This window comes from Cydia pomonella, chromosome 16 (assembly GCF_033807575.1).
Source record: "Cydia pomonella isolate Wapato2018A chromosome 16, ilCydPomo1, whole genome shotgun sequence".
Classification (NCBI taxonomy): domain Eukaryota; kingdom Metazoa; phylum Arthropoda; class Insecta; order Lepidoptera; family Tortricidae; genus Cydia; species Cydia pomonella.
The window spans coordinates 11,885,277-11,899,975 of NC_084718.1; the positions used below are offsets into that span (position 1 = coordinate 11,885,277).

Below are 14,699 nucleotides of genomic sequence, written 5' to 3' on the forward strand. Positions count from 1 at the left end.
CTATTCTGTAATCCGAATTATTCTTGATCAATTAAGCTTCTATAATAAAATGTTTTTTATATAATCCTAACAAAGGAAAAAAACGGTAAAAGGTTTTTCGCAACAACAATAAAGACCTTTTCCATTAAACAAAATCGATAGCTGTTACACGTTTCAAGTAGCAAAGTAAGCGGAATAATACGCCTCTGCACCATGCATATTGTATTCACATAACATCATGGCAACTTATTTGTTATATACAATATGACAAGTACATATTAATGTACATTGATGTACAGTCACGTCTGAAAATATCGATACGAAAAAAGTGCCAACAATATTTTTACACTACCTTAATATATGAGCAATAAAGTCGTGTATACATATTTTTGACACTTTTTTCGTATCGATATTTTCAGACGTGACCGTACTGTAGGTAAGTACACATATTAATGACATCGGCCGTAATTATTGGCGTTATTCATAAATGCACTACAACCCTCAATTAATCCAATAGTATTAATGGTTTGGAGAAGCGCTGGTGACATACCAATGAGTTTTTCGGAACTTATGTACGAAATATAATTTGATGTTTACCAGTCGCTTTTCGGTGAAGGAAAACATCGTGATGAAACCAGACTAACCCCAATAAGGCCTAGTTTACCCTCTGGGATGGAAGGCTAGATAGCAGTCGCTTTCTTAAAAACTATAGCCTACGCCAATTCTAGGGATTATAGTTGCCCAGCGGACCCCAGACTCCCATGAGCCGTGGCAAAAATGTCAACACAACGCGAGGAAGAAGAAGAGAATTGATGGTTTGGCTTTATCTGGCATTTTGATGTAAGTATGTAAGCATTAGTAAGAAAGAGATACAACATAAATTATCTAACCGAGACTTGTAAAGTTTTATAAGTAAGTTAAAAAGGCAATACCGCTACTTACTTGATCTGGAAAGAGTTATTGGTCCCTCGATGATCAAGGTCGTGGCATAAGCAGCCGATGATCAGAGCCAGGCACTCCAGCTCGCCGAAGATCTTCCACCACTGGGTTTCCTGAAATCACATTATTTGCGTTATTGCATTACAATCATTTTAAAATGGTTGGCATAATGATAATCGAGGAGAGATCGTGTTTACAAAAGGTTTGTAAAGTAGATAGGTAAAGAAGAGACGCATTCCACATAGATACTCGTGCTATCTCTAGTGCACGCATAATTATACTATCAAGCTCGCATAGCACAGATATTGACAAGCGACATAATGCAATATATTTATATATACGGGTGCAAAAAAGATAGCAACAGCAGAGTCAATGTACATACGAACATCTTTGTGGAAAGCGTCTATTCTTTACCTACTGCGTATATTTACAATGGATTTCGTGACTAACGTATCCTGCCACGTCTTTTCCGTATAAGAAATTAGAGTATTCATAGTCTACGGAAGAGTAATTTGCTAAGATGGTAAATATTAAAGAAGGTGATAGTGATACTCACAGTTAAAATAGCGAACATCATCTGCGCGACGTTAAAAGCGTGTCTCCAATTATGATAAGTGACATTCCGATAGTTCTTCTTAACGCTGAGCAGCCACCGGCACAGCACGCTGTAGTCGATATGGAACCGCTCGACAAAGTCCAGGTCCAGAAACATCCGCAGGCAAGCGGTGAGCGTGTCGTCGTCGCTCATGTGGATGTCGTCGAAGTCCAGCTCGTGGAGGCTGAAGTGCGCCGACGAGGCTATCCTTAGCGTCTGGAAATATAACTACGACTAAACGGTAACGCTAAAGTACAACCTTATAAATCGTGTTATTTACGATGACGTGCGAATTTGACAAATCTAACCTTTAATGGCATGACAATATTAACCACGGCACGCGTCCTCGTGAATGACCCGATCTATACAATTAAATCAAATGGGGTTCAAACTTGACAAACTTTGAAACTTTCTCTAACGTTACTACCAAATAAATCAATTTGATTCAGTTCTATTACAATTAATATGGAATATCCAATAACTAGACTTTATAAGAAAACTCTGTATTAGTACACTCAATCGTTCAAATCTCAATAACTCATTTGGATAGTTGCTTCGACTTCGACAAAATAATTAACAGCAGAATTACCTAATTAAGAGGAGTAAATATGACATCACGTGTGCTGAGATCATTATGAACATTGCCTGCTAGTTCTATACTATTAGATACTTTTGCTGCTGAAAGAATAGTCGACTAGTGAAAATGTTGAGCAGGATTAGATGTAAGCTCGTCGCTTTGAAATAAGAGTTTTGTTTTAGGCGAACATCATTATGTTCGCCTAAAATATTTAATGAAGTGTTAACGTAGCTAGGACAAAAAGCTAAAATCTCAACTATTTATTCGATTGAACGTTGTATCTTAATCTAGTTAGTAGCATTACCTGTCTTTACAGATATTGTTATTGGTTTCTAATGTTTCTACCAATATTACTGCAAAATTACTAGGAAGGACAGAGGAAAGATCGAAGGAGCGATAGGTAATGGATGATCATGCCGTATTAATAATATTTCATTTCACAATTAAATTATGTTTCAAGCATGTTTGGCAAAGAAAATAAAAATGAAAAAAGTCAATTACATTACTTACTCGTAACCGCTGTGCATCATCTAATGTAGCGGATGCATGGTAACTTAAAACCTGAAAGCAAATTAGTTGAAGTTAAAATGTGTTAATTAGAAGATTAAAGACGTTCTATTTTATGAGCGAGCGAGCGAATTTCAAAGAAATCATTAAAGCCTCCAGCTACGATAAAACCAATTTTCATTTTTCTACAAAACTAATTTAAAAATCGAGCGCAGTAGAGCTGTCGGCAAAGCTAGATTAAGCAGAAACTTTTTTAATTACACACTCGTATAAAGAGTAACGCTTTGCTTGACCATAGCGGTAACCTCTAGTACGAGTGTAATTGCATCTAAAATACAGAGATTATTAGACAAATAATTTCTGCGCGCAGTCAACCTCTAGGGTTGATTCGCCAACGCGTGCGATCAACGACCCGCGTGTTCCAGTTCACTCTATTGTATTACTGTGTAGGTATTTAGAATGGTATTTATCCGCTTTTATAATTAAGTACTTGGCTCGTGTAATCTGTGGGAAAGGGAAAAGAAGTACTCACGTCAAGAGTAACGCTCTGCTTGGCCATGGCCGTGATGGCCTTCTCGTACATGTGCGTGTTGTGGATGCCCATCCCGCAAAATATCGCGAACGCCTCCACGAAGTTCTCATCATTCTTCGTGAACAGCAGCTCGTCGAATTTATTTACTAACTGTAATAAAAGATAATTTGTGATGGTTTATACAAATTAAGTATTTTATTTATTGTATCTAGATGAAAATAATTACAATAAGTTCAAAAAAATATAAATCCCTAGTAATATTATAAATGTGATACTAAGTCTATCTGCTTGTTACCTCTTCAAGCTTAAACCGCTGAAGCGATATAGATAACATTTGGTACGGATAGTGTTGGAGGCTCGGGCTCGAGAAAGAACATAAGATAGCATTCCACGCAGATCAAGTCGCGGGCAGAAGCTAGTAAGTTTATAAAATCATCATTTAAAACTAGTGGTCGAGCAGAGAATTAATAGATGGAATTGGTTGTTAAAATTAAAAAGACCGGTCCTTGTGAAGTTTACAGGGACTTTCACTTTTATATTCACGGACTTCACGGTAATACCTAAATAGCTGCTTACAGATTTAACAGGACACCAAGACCTTAACTAACATAAAATGTGCTTTGCGATAATAAACACACTTAATCTGCCGCGTTCACGTCATCCCAAGGCATAAGCAAAGACTTGTTTAATGATGTTTTTATAAAATATTACATTCCATTAATGTAACATATTACATTAATGGAATGTAGCGTTAGCATAAATCTTACATGACTTGATATATGGAACTGTAATGATTGGAAAGATTTAAATAACGCTCTTTAAAAGTAATATCAAAAATTCTTTTCATAAACTGACGTTAAAAGATTTCCACGTTAAAATATCCAAATGAAATGCGCTAAGGCATATTTTCCGTATGATAAATACTCAGATTCCAAGCATTTCGTTCTCCAAAGGCTTTTAGGATCCAGTGCCTAGATATTTATTACGCTGCTGTGCCTATAAATTAAGTTTATTTACGACCACTCGGATCATGCCAGCAGATATGAAATGCGATCCCAAATCTCATGGCCTATCGCTTACGGTTCTGTCTGAAGAGTCCTTTGCTTCGCTATTTCGTTTTATAATGGAGCCTCTATTTTCCAGAAATCGCTATGTAGATTTATCTAATCTGCCGTATTGCATAGCGAATTTAATCCTTTTCATTTCCTAAGAGACCGTGTAATAGGAGTTAAATAGAAATCAAGTAATTAATTAACAGTAGTCCCGGGCGAGAGTAATGTTTTATTTCCCGTGAGACTAATTTTATAAGCCGTACGTTCAAGATTTTAAGGGCACGTTTATATTTTCATCAGAGCTTAGCGTGAAAGTCGTAAGGAAGACCATATATATATATAGTGTTAGATTTTTACCTTCAAGTGTGATAACTGGGGACAGGAGGGGTATCATTACTAATATTAGTTGCATTAGAAGGTGGTTGACAGCAGTGTACTTTTTACAATCTTTGAATCAGGATTTAACAGTCTTAGAGTAAATTTGTCAACTAGCTAGATTAGATCATAGAAATAATTGTCTATTGTTAGTATCTCTACCCCATATGTCCCCAGTTACTCCGGTTACTCCACGTTTATGCAACATCGCATCCCTTTTTTGTCTAACAGGAATCACGAACTTACATTCTTTATGTCAGTCAAAACCCGGAGTGTGTAGGTAAATGATCTAATACTAAATAGTATTTAACGTTATGGCTCACATCTTTTGCGGACGTGCTCTGATGCCCTTATTCAACCTAATTGAGATGAGGTTGTTAGGGTCAATTAGGGCGAAAATCCGATGACAAGGCAGGGCGGAGCTGAATAGGCATACAAAATGGCTAGGCAAGGAGATAAAGAGCCAAGTGCCCTGGACGAGAAGTTAATGATGACACAGTAACCTTGCCAATGAAACGTTTCAATTATACATAGGTACTATTCAAAGTAAATTAATGAGGCGCGCTGAAAATGGTTAAGTTCACTTTAGAAAACTTTCTACTTTCATTTTACTTCCAGTATGTATTTTATTAAAATTATATAATACAATCTGCGGGTTCAAATTTTAACCAGTTTAACTTTTATCGTTTAAAATAAAATGAGAGTACAATAATGGGATCTGTTTTGGACTTTTATGACCCGATTTAGAAAACGACTTACACTCAGTCATATCGATTTACATTTTAGTGGATATAAATGTTGGGTATAAATAACACTGAAACTAATAAACGACCCATTTTCTCTAAAAAAACTGGGTTAAAACTCGTTTGTCTAATGCTTCTAAAAACGCTTAACTAGAAAAGAAAATCCGCAATAGCTGTACCGAAAACAAATTAAATAGGGAAGAAAAAAGCGCCTCGTAAAAGCTTACTGGGCAAACATTCACTATGCTCAATGCATATTGCTTCCGACGCAACCAGTATGTGTGATCTCTAAATACACCATTTTTATGAGGAATTCGAGGTTTGACTTCCACTGGTTTGCAAGAATAGATGCGCTGTGAGATGGTGTAAGGCTGTAAGCGATGCTAAAGTGACTCTGGTATTGCCTTAACGAACATTTCCTGCTGCATTCTAGCTCACGCGAAGTTTATTAGTATTGTACTGTGACATGAGGTAGAATTCTAGCCTAGCGTAAAAGTAACGTTATCTTATATTCTTTTGTCCTGGTAATACACATCGGTTTAGATATCATGGCATGGGATAACTAATAGACTGAAACAAGATTATTTTTAGATTATAATTACTGTACGTATGTTAGGTAATGTATGATAGTTGATTTCTTTTTCACTTCATTAAATATGGATTTTAATACTTAATTAGATAATTAATTATTTTCAGCTACTGACATGTTTGGAATGTTTATATGTTGTGATGTTATATTCATAACATTTTTCATTAGTATGATTGTTCTATGGTACAATAAAATCATAATTATATACATTTTCATTTAATTCACTAACTACATGTAAGTATACTGCGTAATTTAGGTGTTACAGTTTTCGTTGGTACCCAAAACATCGGTAAAATATTTTTTCTTAACCATTGCCGGAAAACGAAAAGGTATCTTCGACATCATTGCTGAATTACCTTTGTTATTTTATAAGTAAGTATTGTAAGTGTATTTCAAACGGCGAGAAAACAACTTTGTTGATTTTGTCCAGCAAAGCGCTGCCCTATTCCCAACGGGATTCGTGAACAGAGATGTCATTCCAACAGCTTATAGCATAGGCGAGGTGTACATGAGTAAACCAGATTTGGAATATCTGATTGTGTATAGAGCAGTGGTGGATCGTTCAAAGAACTCGATTCCAACCGGCTTGTCTAATTTGAGTACTTTCAAGATCGGTTCATGGAGAAAAGGAAAGCAAAATTAGCTCTGGGTTCCCTACGAATATTAAATTTGTGACACGCCTCGACTGGTAGGTATAGAGGATATTTAAGGTCACGTTACAGTAGGATGTGAGACCTGGAGTCGCTCGCGTTCGTCCAGCGATGAGAATTATCAGCCAAGAGAGATCTAGGTATAGCTAAAGTGTGGATTGTCTCTTACGAAAACACGTACTGAAATAAATAAAGATTGACTGCAATTAGAATGAACAGTGCAACACGCGCTTTGTAACAGTAAAAGTATAAAAAATATATTATAATTACGTATTAGTTATAAATAAAATTGTTAAAAAGCAATAGATGAATTAAATAATTTCTATTTTTATTAATGTAGCTTGGACCTATTGTTATTTTTTCTTTCTCAGAAGTGAACCGTAGCCAGTAAACCCATGAGGAATAGTCTCATAAAATAGACTTACGCATCGTATCGTCACTCAAAACAGAATAATGTCCAAAAAGAATCGGTCAATACCCACTCACTTGCTTTTGGTAACTGTAGTTACCAGCTGTCACCCTTATTTTATTATAATAATAGAAGTCACTGAAAAATATGAAGCATGTGAGTGGATAAAAATAGAAGTTCTTATTTAAACTTAAAGTACCAATGAGAGAATGCTTAATGAAAGACATTTCCATAATGAACGAACCAAAAAACAGACAGCAGTTTCGAACTAGGCTAAGGTTCGTTAAGTCCAACTAGAGCACCAAACCAAACTAAAAAGTGCACCCTAATACAAGCAACTACTTTAAAACTTTTGCTTGGAGCAAAAGGTTTTTAAAGAAAATTAAGAATTACAGTCGGTAGCGGTGACAATTTGTCCTAACATCCAGGACCTCGTATCTGTTCTAGCAAATGTGAACTTTATTTGGCACAAACAGAGGTTGCTTTTGCAATAATGCTGTTGATACAGTTAAGAGGTTGATGAAGTACGAGTGGAATTATTGTGATAAAGTTGTTGCGCATTGCGGCCGTATGCGACAGTCCCAGCAAATGCCGGCCGACGTATGCGACAATCCGACCGACTCCAGCCGACATATGCTGACACATTAATGCCTTAACAAAGTTGTTAATTAACACGTACTGGAGCGCGGGATAAATTCACATACGACTTAATTTTATCGCTATAACGGTTTTAAAATGTTAGCAAGTTTATAGTTAGGTACTTCAAATTTTAAAAAAGGCGTGTAGGTAGCGTGTATTCATTTAAAAACCCACAACTTACCTACTAAAAATTATCAACAAACTTCGAAAAAGAAATGTATTAATACCATAAACATGATATTAATATAAACAACGGAAATTAAAGAAATAGCCTACATTTTAAGCATATCATTAATCAAGTCGCTAAGAATAAACGTGCATTAGTAGACATTTTTATTTAATGCCTTAATGAAATTGCCATCCATGGTATAAATCTATTCTTACTTGCTAAAAAAAGCAGCAAGCTTTGTTGCCAAAAAAAAATAATGCCGAGTGTAATCGCCGACATTTGTAAGGTTAAAATTGTGGGATAGAGAAACAATAAAAGAAGCCTATAAGTGCCCTAGAATATTTCATATATGTTTTATCTTAAAAATATTTGCAGTTATAAAAAAAATGAATAAAGAAAGTGAAGGTTGTAAAGCAGTATACTTTATAGCAGTCCATAATATTATAACCGTTAAGGCCCAGTAAGTTGGAGTTCTTCTCTCACTCTTACTGAGCGTAAGCGTGAACGGGATGGAAGTGCGTGCCTGCGTGAGTGCATGCGTGCGTGCGTGGAAGTGGTTGTTAATTTTTGTACGTTTAAATAAAGTAATCGATACGTTCTCTTAAACTAGACGATTATCATATTATTACCTTTTTACAATAATTTGTTAAAAAAAATTAGAGTGCATTTTTTTTATCTTCGTGATTTTTTTCTATAAGCGAAAGTAAAAAAATAGGATTCGAATAGATACAGTCCCTCGAGAAAGGCCTCAAGATTGCTAATTAAATTTATGGCAGCCGTATTGTGGTGCAAAAAAGCGCTACGACTATTTAAAAACTCCGAAATATCAGTTTTCTGAACCTACTGCACCTTAAAAAACAACTTAAATAGAGTCAAACCAAGCTAAGTTGGCAGCGATATTGATAGCCCAGCCTGTGCAAGTGTTAAGTAAACGACATAATTTCATAGATGATTCACGCTTTAAATAACACTGACATAGTCTGGGCTATTAAAATCGCTGCCAACTTATCTTGGTCTGATTCTATCCAGCTTTTAAAGTCTTCAGATGAACCAATTTTTTTCTTAAGAGGGAAGAATAGCTCTGCGATCCTAGCGAAATAACGAACTTTTTCTATGAAATTCCATTGCAGGTGAAAACGTTTTCCACTAACTAAATTCTGATGTCGATCACTTTACCATAATATATTCTAGGTTTATAGATTTCACTTTATTTTTGTGATGCAAATTAAAAAAAAAAGGAAAACCTATAAACCTAGTTTACATTGTGTCAATAACATACTAACACATCATGAAGAATGGAAAAATTTAGAAGTGGAAAAACGTTTTCACTTTTTGTATGGACAATCGCGTGGTACTTTCCCTGTTAAAGTAATGAAATGTATATTTTACCTGAATGACTCCGATGATCCTGCCCTCGGAGTTCTTGATGGCCATACACAAGATGGTGTTGTGCTTGAAGCCCGTGCCCTCGTCCACCGACGGGTCGAACCGGGCGTCTAGGTACGCGTCCGCTATGTTCACAGTCTGCAACAATAAATCATTGGTTTATATCGTAAACCAACTTTATCATATGAGACAAAGCCTTCTCCAATCAAACCAGAAGAGTCGTTCCGTGCCCAAACCTTCTTGTCGTTACAAAAACATCTTAAATAAATTTTACATAAATATTGCTGACCTGCACGACTACCACGAGTTGGCATTTGACATTTTCGTTGACGACTGCGTTAACTTGATCGCATTCCCTCTAACGCACCAATACATCAGTGCGAGCGAGATGGACTACGATCGAGTTCACTCGGTCACTAATGTACCTAAATGTCAAGTGTCAGCAAATGGCTACTAAACTGAACTGATTCGTAATCGCGAAACAGTACCTATGCTGCAGATGACAGACGGAAAACATAATCGGGCCTTAAGGGTACAAGGATAGAAAGGTACGATTCAGAGCATTTTTATGTTTGTTTTGAGCTTAAAAATATAAATAAGGGCAGGACATTTATCCTGTTTGCTATTTATAGTATTCAGAATATAAAAGAATGTAACTTCTAATTTGGCTATTGTAATTTTGTAATTTTATTTCACAAAGGACGATACGAAAGCAATTCTAAAAAAAAATATTTCACAAAGAAAGATATTAAAATTACCTACGTCATTCCACGGAAACAAATATGTAAGAGACCACCGACATATTACAGCAATCCCGAAGGAAGTGTGTCCTCCCACGTGACAGATTAAGGGTTAGGGCGATTACGGGGGAGATTATGAAGTACCTATTAGTCCCGCAATTACTGGCTCGCTTGGGTGAGAAATCTGTATAGTTCGTTCGCGTTAAGAATTCAGTAAAATCATCATTGTCCGCCGGCCTAGCAACGCCCGTAACCAATTAAATCGTTCCTAATTAGAAAGTTCATGTGACCAGTTGAAGGCATACTTTCTAATTAGGAACAATTTGATTGCTTACGGGCGTTGCTAGGCCGGTGGATGAATGATGATTTTATTTCATTCTTAACGCGAACGAATTATAGTGGACCACCCGTCTTTTTCTGGTTAATGTTAAAAAGAGGAGGGTATATAATATATCTCGCTCGCGATTAGTTTCGCGATGGAATTAGCAATAAACTGGTGCTGTATGACTTTTAACACCTGAACAGAACATTCCGAAGAAATTTTTGTATAAAAGCAACTTTATTCTAAGAATTTTTAACATCGCGAAGGCTTGTTTGAAGGCAATATTCTGTTTGAATAAAGTCTACGATTATGATTTAATATTATGTTCCGATTAGAATAATGAGGGGGTTCCATTTATAGGGGAATTACGTAGCAACACTAATATCTACATCGTGTGGTTGTACATCTAAGCTCTGGCACTTTGCAGTAATGTGCGAATACCCAGCAGAGTCGCTGATGGTACTAAACTATCAGCCATTTAAGACGAAAGTGAAGGACCCGCGCGAAATCGCTTTATCATATAAACGCAGTCCTCATTTTCCTCTCTGGATTACGATTATTGAAAATATTTTGACACAATTTGTTGTATATCAAACATAGCTATGCCGCCTACGTTAGATTATTTCGAATTTTTATTTTTTATAATAATTAGGAGCATTTAAAAATTTGTATGAAATCTGTTTTTCGTACCTAATTTTTTCAATAATCAAAAATTCGAAATAACTCAAACGTCCCCTACGTTTGAGTTATTTCGATTTCTTAGTGTGGTTAATATACATCAAATTATGTAACAATATTTTCCATGTCATTACGAGTATGTAGAGAGGAAAATGGGGACTACGTTTGTATGAAGAAGCGGGCGTCCCCTTTTCTGTTAAATAGTTTCTACGTACGCTTTCAGAAATCTTGTTCCATGTGTATCAAGTCCTCTTTTCTATTCTATGATTAGCTAATTTTAAATTTGAAAATCATTTTCCTTTGAATCTAAAAATAACAAGTGTAAATAATCATTTGCGAAAGCGTTCTTATTTTCATATCACAATTTTTCCGAGACGATTATATTGTTTGGCCCTTATGTTATTCCAAAACACAAAGGATAAGCCCATTACAAAAAGATATTCCAAAGGAAATCTGTTTCAAACTTTTTGTTTCAAGTTTTTAGCATCGGATTGTAGTTGCTTTATCTTTCTCACTTAGTTTGAGATCTGAGCAATCGCTTTGGAAAGTGCCTAAACGGGGACCGTTTAAGTATAACTTTTATAGCTTTATTGGAAGAACAATCCAATTCAGTATCTTTTGTGGAACAAGGTTGGAATAAAGTGGAAAACGGATGGGAATAATGTAGAAGGAAAGTGTAATCGGTTGCGATCCTTCCTGCCTTCCGGCATTTTCTTTCTGTTCAAATTCTGTAACCATGGACTTTAAGGTGACAACTTACTGCACTTGTTGGTTAGTTTTTCGCGATTTTGATTAAATACTATTGCAAAGCTTTTCGTGGGACGTTCCATCCGTAGTGTGTACATAATCGGAAGCATTTGTGTCGTACTACGCTTTGATACTTCTTCTCGCGTTGTAATTTTGTCACGGCTCATGGGAGCTTGGGGTGCGCTTGACAACTAATCCCAAGATTTGGCGTAGGCACTAGTTTTTACGAAAGCGACTGCCATCTGACCTTCCAACCCAAAGGGTAAACTAGGCCTTATTGGGATTAGTCCGGTTTCCTCACGATGTTTTCCTTCACCGGAAAGCGACCGGTAAATATTAAATGATATTTCGTACATAAGCTCCAAAATCTCATTGGTACGAATCAGGGTGTGAACCCGCGACCTCCGGATTGCAAGTCACACGCTCTTACCGCTAGGCCACCAGCGCTCTACTACACTTACGCTTACGCTTTGATACTATGCTAATTTAATTTTCTGATCTATGCGAAAGCTTTGCTTTGCCTGCGAAAGCTTTAATTTTCACAAGTTATTTAACATGACAAATTTTCGAACTAATTACACACGATGTTATAGTTATAACCTTTGTTCTATTTAATAAAAAAATATCGTATAACTTGATTTCACAAAAACCCGTTAAATAGTAGTAATTTTAAAACTGCTGTATCCACCAGATGCCGTATGCTGCATACAACATCACATTAGTATAACAGGTATCAAGCAGCAAATGCAGCAACGGGAGACTAATGTCTAAGAGTGAATAGCCCTAAGCGGGTTCCATTTTCTTCCCTCAGGCACACCAAAGTAAAACATGAACGTCATCATAAAATCCCGCACCGGAACAGGTGGCGCAACCGAAAACTGCGTCGTCAAAATGAGTTTTAGATTATTGATTTTAAGATTTTTGTTATTGTATGTATGATAATTTGTATATATGGGCCTTAATTGCCTGAAAATAAATGATATTTAATTTGATTTAAAATAAAGTACGAAAGTGTGACTAACCTCTCCCGTTGTGGCCACATAGCCGGTGATCCCTATATTGATGGGGAAGCGACTCTCGTAGGGAGACGTTCTAGGCGTGCCCGGTTCTGTTTCGTCGCCCGCCTCCAGGTCGAACACGCGGGAGAAACTGCCTTTCGACGCTTCGTGGACTAGAAGGACCTGGAACAAACACAAATGATCATTGAGAGGAATGCCAGGCAGTTGAGTAAGATTACCGTCTCGGTAACTATCCAGATGGACCGACCTAAAGCTCTAGGAAACTGGTACTGTCTCATGCTGTGTCGATAGTCGCGATCCTCAGTAATGTGTACCACAGAATTACCTAAGGAATTATATAAATATATTACAATGTAATAAAGATTTTACAAGTCTAATATAGCGACATTAATGGTATTGACACATATTTTTCATACCCGGCATAAATTTAATTTTGTCAAGGTTATTTAATATACATAAATAATCTCTAATTGCCGTAGTAGACTATACCCTACAACTCTTGAAATAAAAGTCAGGAAAATTTTTATTTAATTTTTTTATATTTGTTTAGAAGAAGAAATGAAAAAGGCCACAAACAGAAAAGGGCGCCACAACTCTGAGAGGTATAAATAATTCCATTCCTAAACGTAACGTTTTGTGTCAATAAATTATCGTGAAAACTTGGCACTAATGCATTCATTGATAGACTACCCAAACCTAACACGCCCCTATAAACATGCATGTTTTATGGGTAAGGGTAATAAATTCTTCTTCCGACAGATAAAATACAAGACAAACTTATAAGGGTTCTCAGTGTGACAACGGAACACTGAAAAGGTTGAACAGATAACATTCTTGTTCATAATTCAAGGGCTTTATGTAAGTTGTCGTCCCGGGGGTATGGATCTAATAAAACATTACAGTGCCATTGCGCGGTTAAAGTCGATGGAAGCGGTTTATTTTCCATGATTTGGGTTGCAGCCAGAGGGCAAACTGAGAATTCGACTATACGGAATAATACATTCATCTCGATATTCCTAATCCATGACATTTACGGTGATATATTTTTGGGGATGAATATTATTTTAACCGCCGCCATTTATCAACAAGTTGCAGGTAAAACTGTCAACACGTAACTTGGTCATTCGACAAATCGTGGTACAGTCAAGTGTAAAAATATGGGTGTACACATCTTACTCAAAAATATGTCCCATAGCATCTTATTCCAGTGTAATAAGAGCGTAGTACCATATTTATGAGACGATTCTTTTGATACATTTTTTTTTGCACTTGACTGTACCCATTTGTAAGTATATTTGTAGTCATATAGGTTTTTTGATAATTATAAGTAATAAGGCTGGATTTACAATAATATAAATAAGATAATTATTCGATTAATGTATTATAGTATTATGTTGCTAAATTATATTGTGTATTTTGTAAGTGAAAATTAATTATCATGAACAATGTTTGCCATATTTCTCGCCTGAAACACAGGGAATCCTAGTTCAGGCACATGTAAACAATCACTATTTTTAAGTCTGTGTTTTATGTATGGTGTTTTGAAATAAATTATCTGATGTTATGTTGTTTGTCTTAATTCTCATAGATATATTTAATTTCATTCAGTATGTGGTTTGACTTAACACAAGTGACCATCGTTTTCCTCAGATTACTGTATACGTTTTATACTTCTTGAGGTGGTATGTATACAACTCACTGTTCAAATGATTAAAAACACTGGCTCGTTTAAATGGCCTATACGATATGAAATAAAATAAACCTAAGTAAACATTTCGCAGATTGACAAACAAAAATGAAGAATGGTTGTAACATGAAATTGTAAAAGGCTTGTACACACAAACTATTATAGGCAAATAAAATAAATAAATCCTGGAATGCATACAAAACATCCATGACACAAAAACAAACATGTATGCAAATGCGTATAAGCTCTTAAAGGGATTAGCTCCTAGGGCCTTCAACTTTATAGGGAGGGTAGTGACCCCCCCTAGATACACGTCACTATTCACTAGCCTAAATGGTCATCAACGCATCAATATGTATTTATAT

At 36.0% G+C, this 14,699-nt stretch overlaps 1 protein-coding gene across 11 annotated transcripts in view; it reads right to left on the minus strand.

The window, feature by feature from the left end:
* LOC133526348 (dual 3',5'-cyclic-AMP and -GMP phosphodiesterase 11-like) overlaps positions 1-14,699 on the minus strand; it is a 188,514-nt gene that overhangs the window by 7,785 nt on the left and 166,030 nt on the right. For 6 of the 11 annotated variants that reach the window (XM_061862917.1, XM_061862921.1, XM_061862928.1 and 3 more), the window contains exons 11-16: positions 12,651-12,809; positions 9,145-9,279; positions 3,130-3,279; positions 2,592-2,651; positions 1,475-1,741; positions 922-1,031 (exon numbers count right to left, since the gene is read on the minus strand). In XM_061862917.1, coding sequence (XP_061718901.1) covers positions 922-1,031; positions 1,475-1,741; positions 2,592-2,651; positions 3,130-3,279; positions 9,145-9,279; positions 12,651-12,809 — 881 coding nt within the window. The remainder of the gene's footprint in view (positions 1-921; positions 1,032-1,474; positions 1,742-2,591; positions 2,652-3,129; positions 3,280-9,144; positions 9,280-12,650; positions 12,810-14,699) is intronic. The other 5 variants (XM_061862923.1, XM_061862919.1, XM_061862924.1 and 2 more) reach the window with 3 other exon arrangements.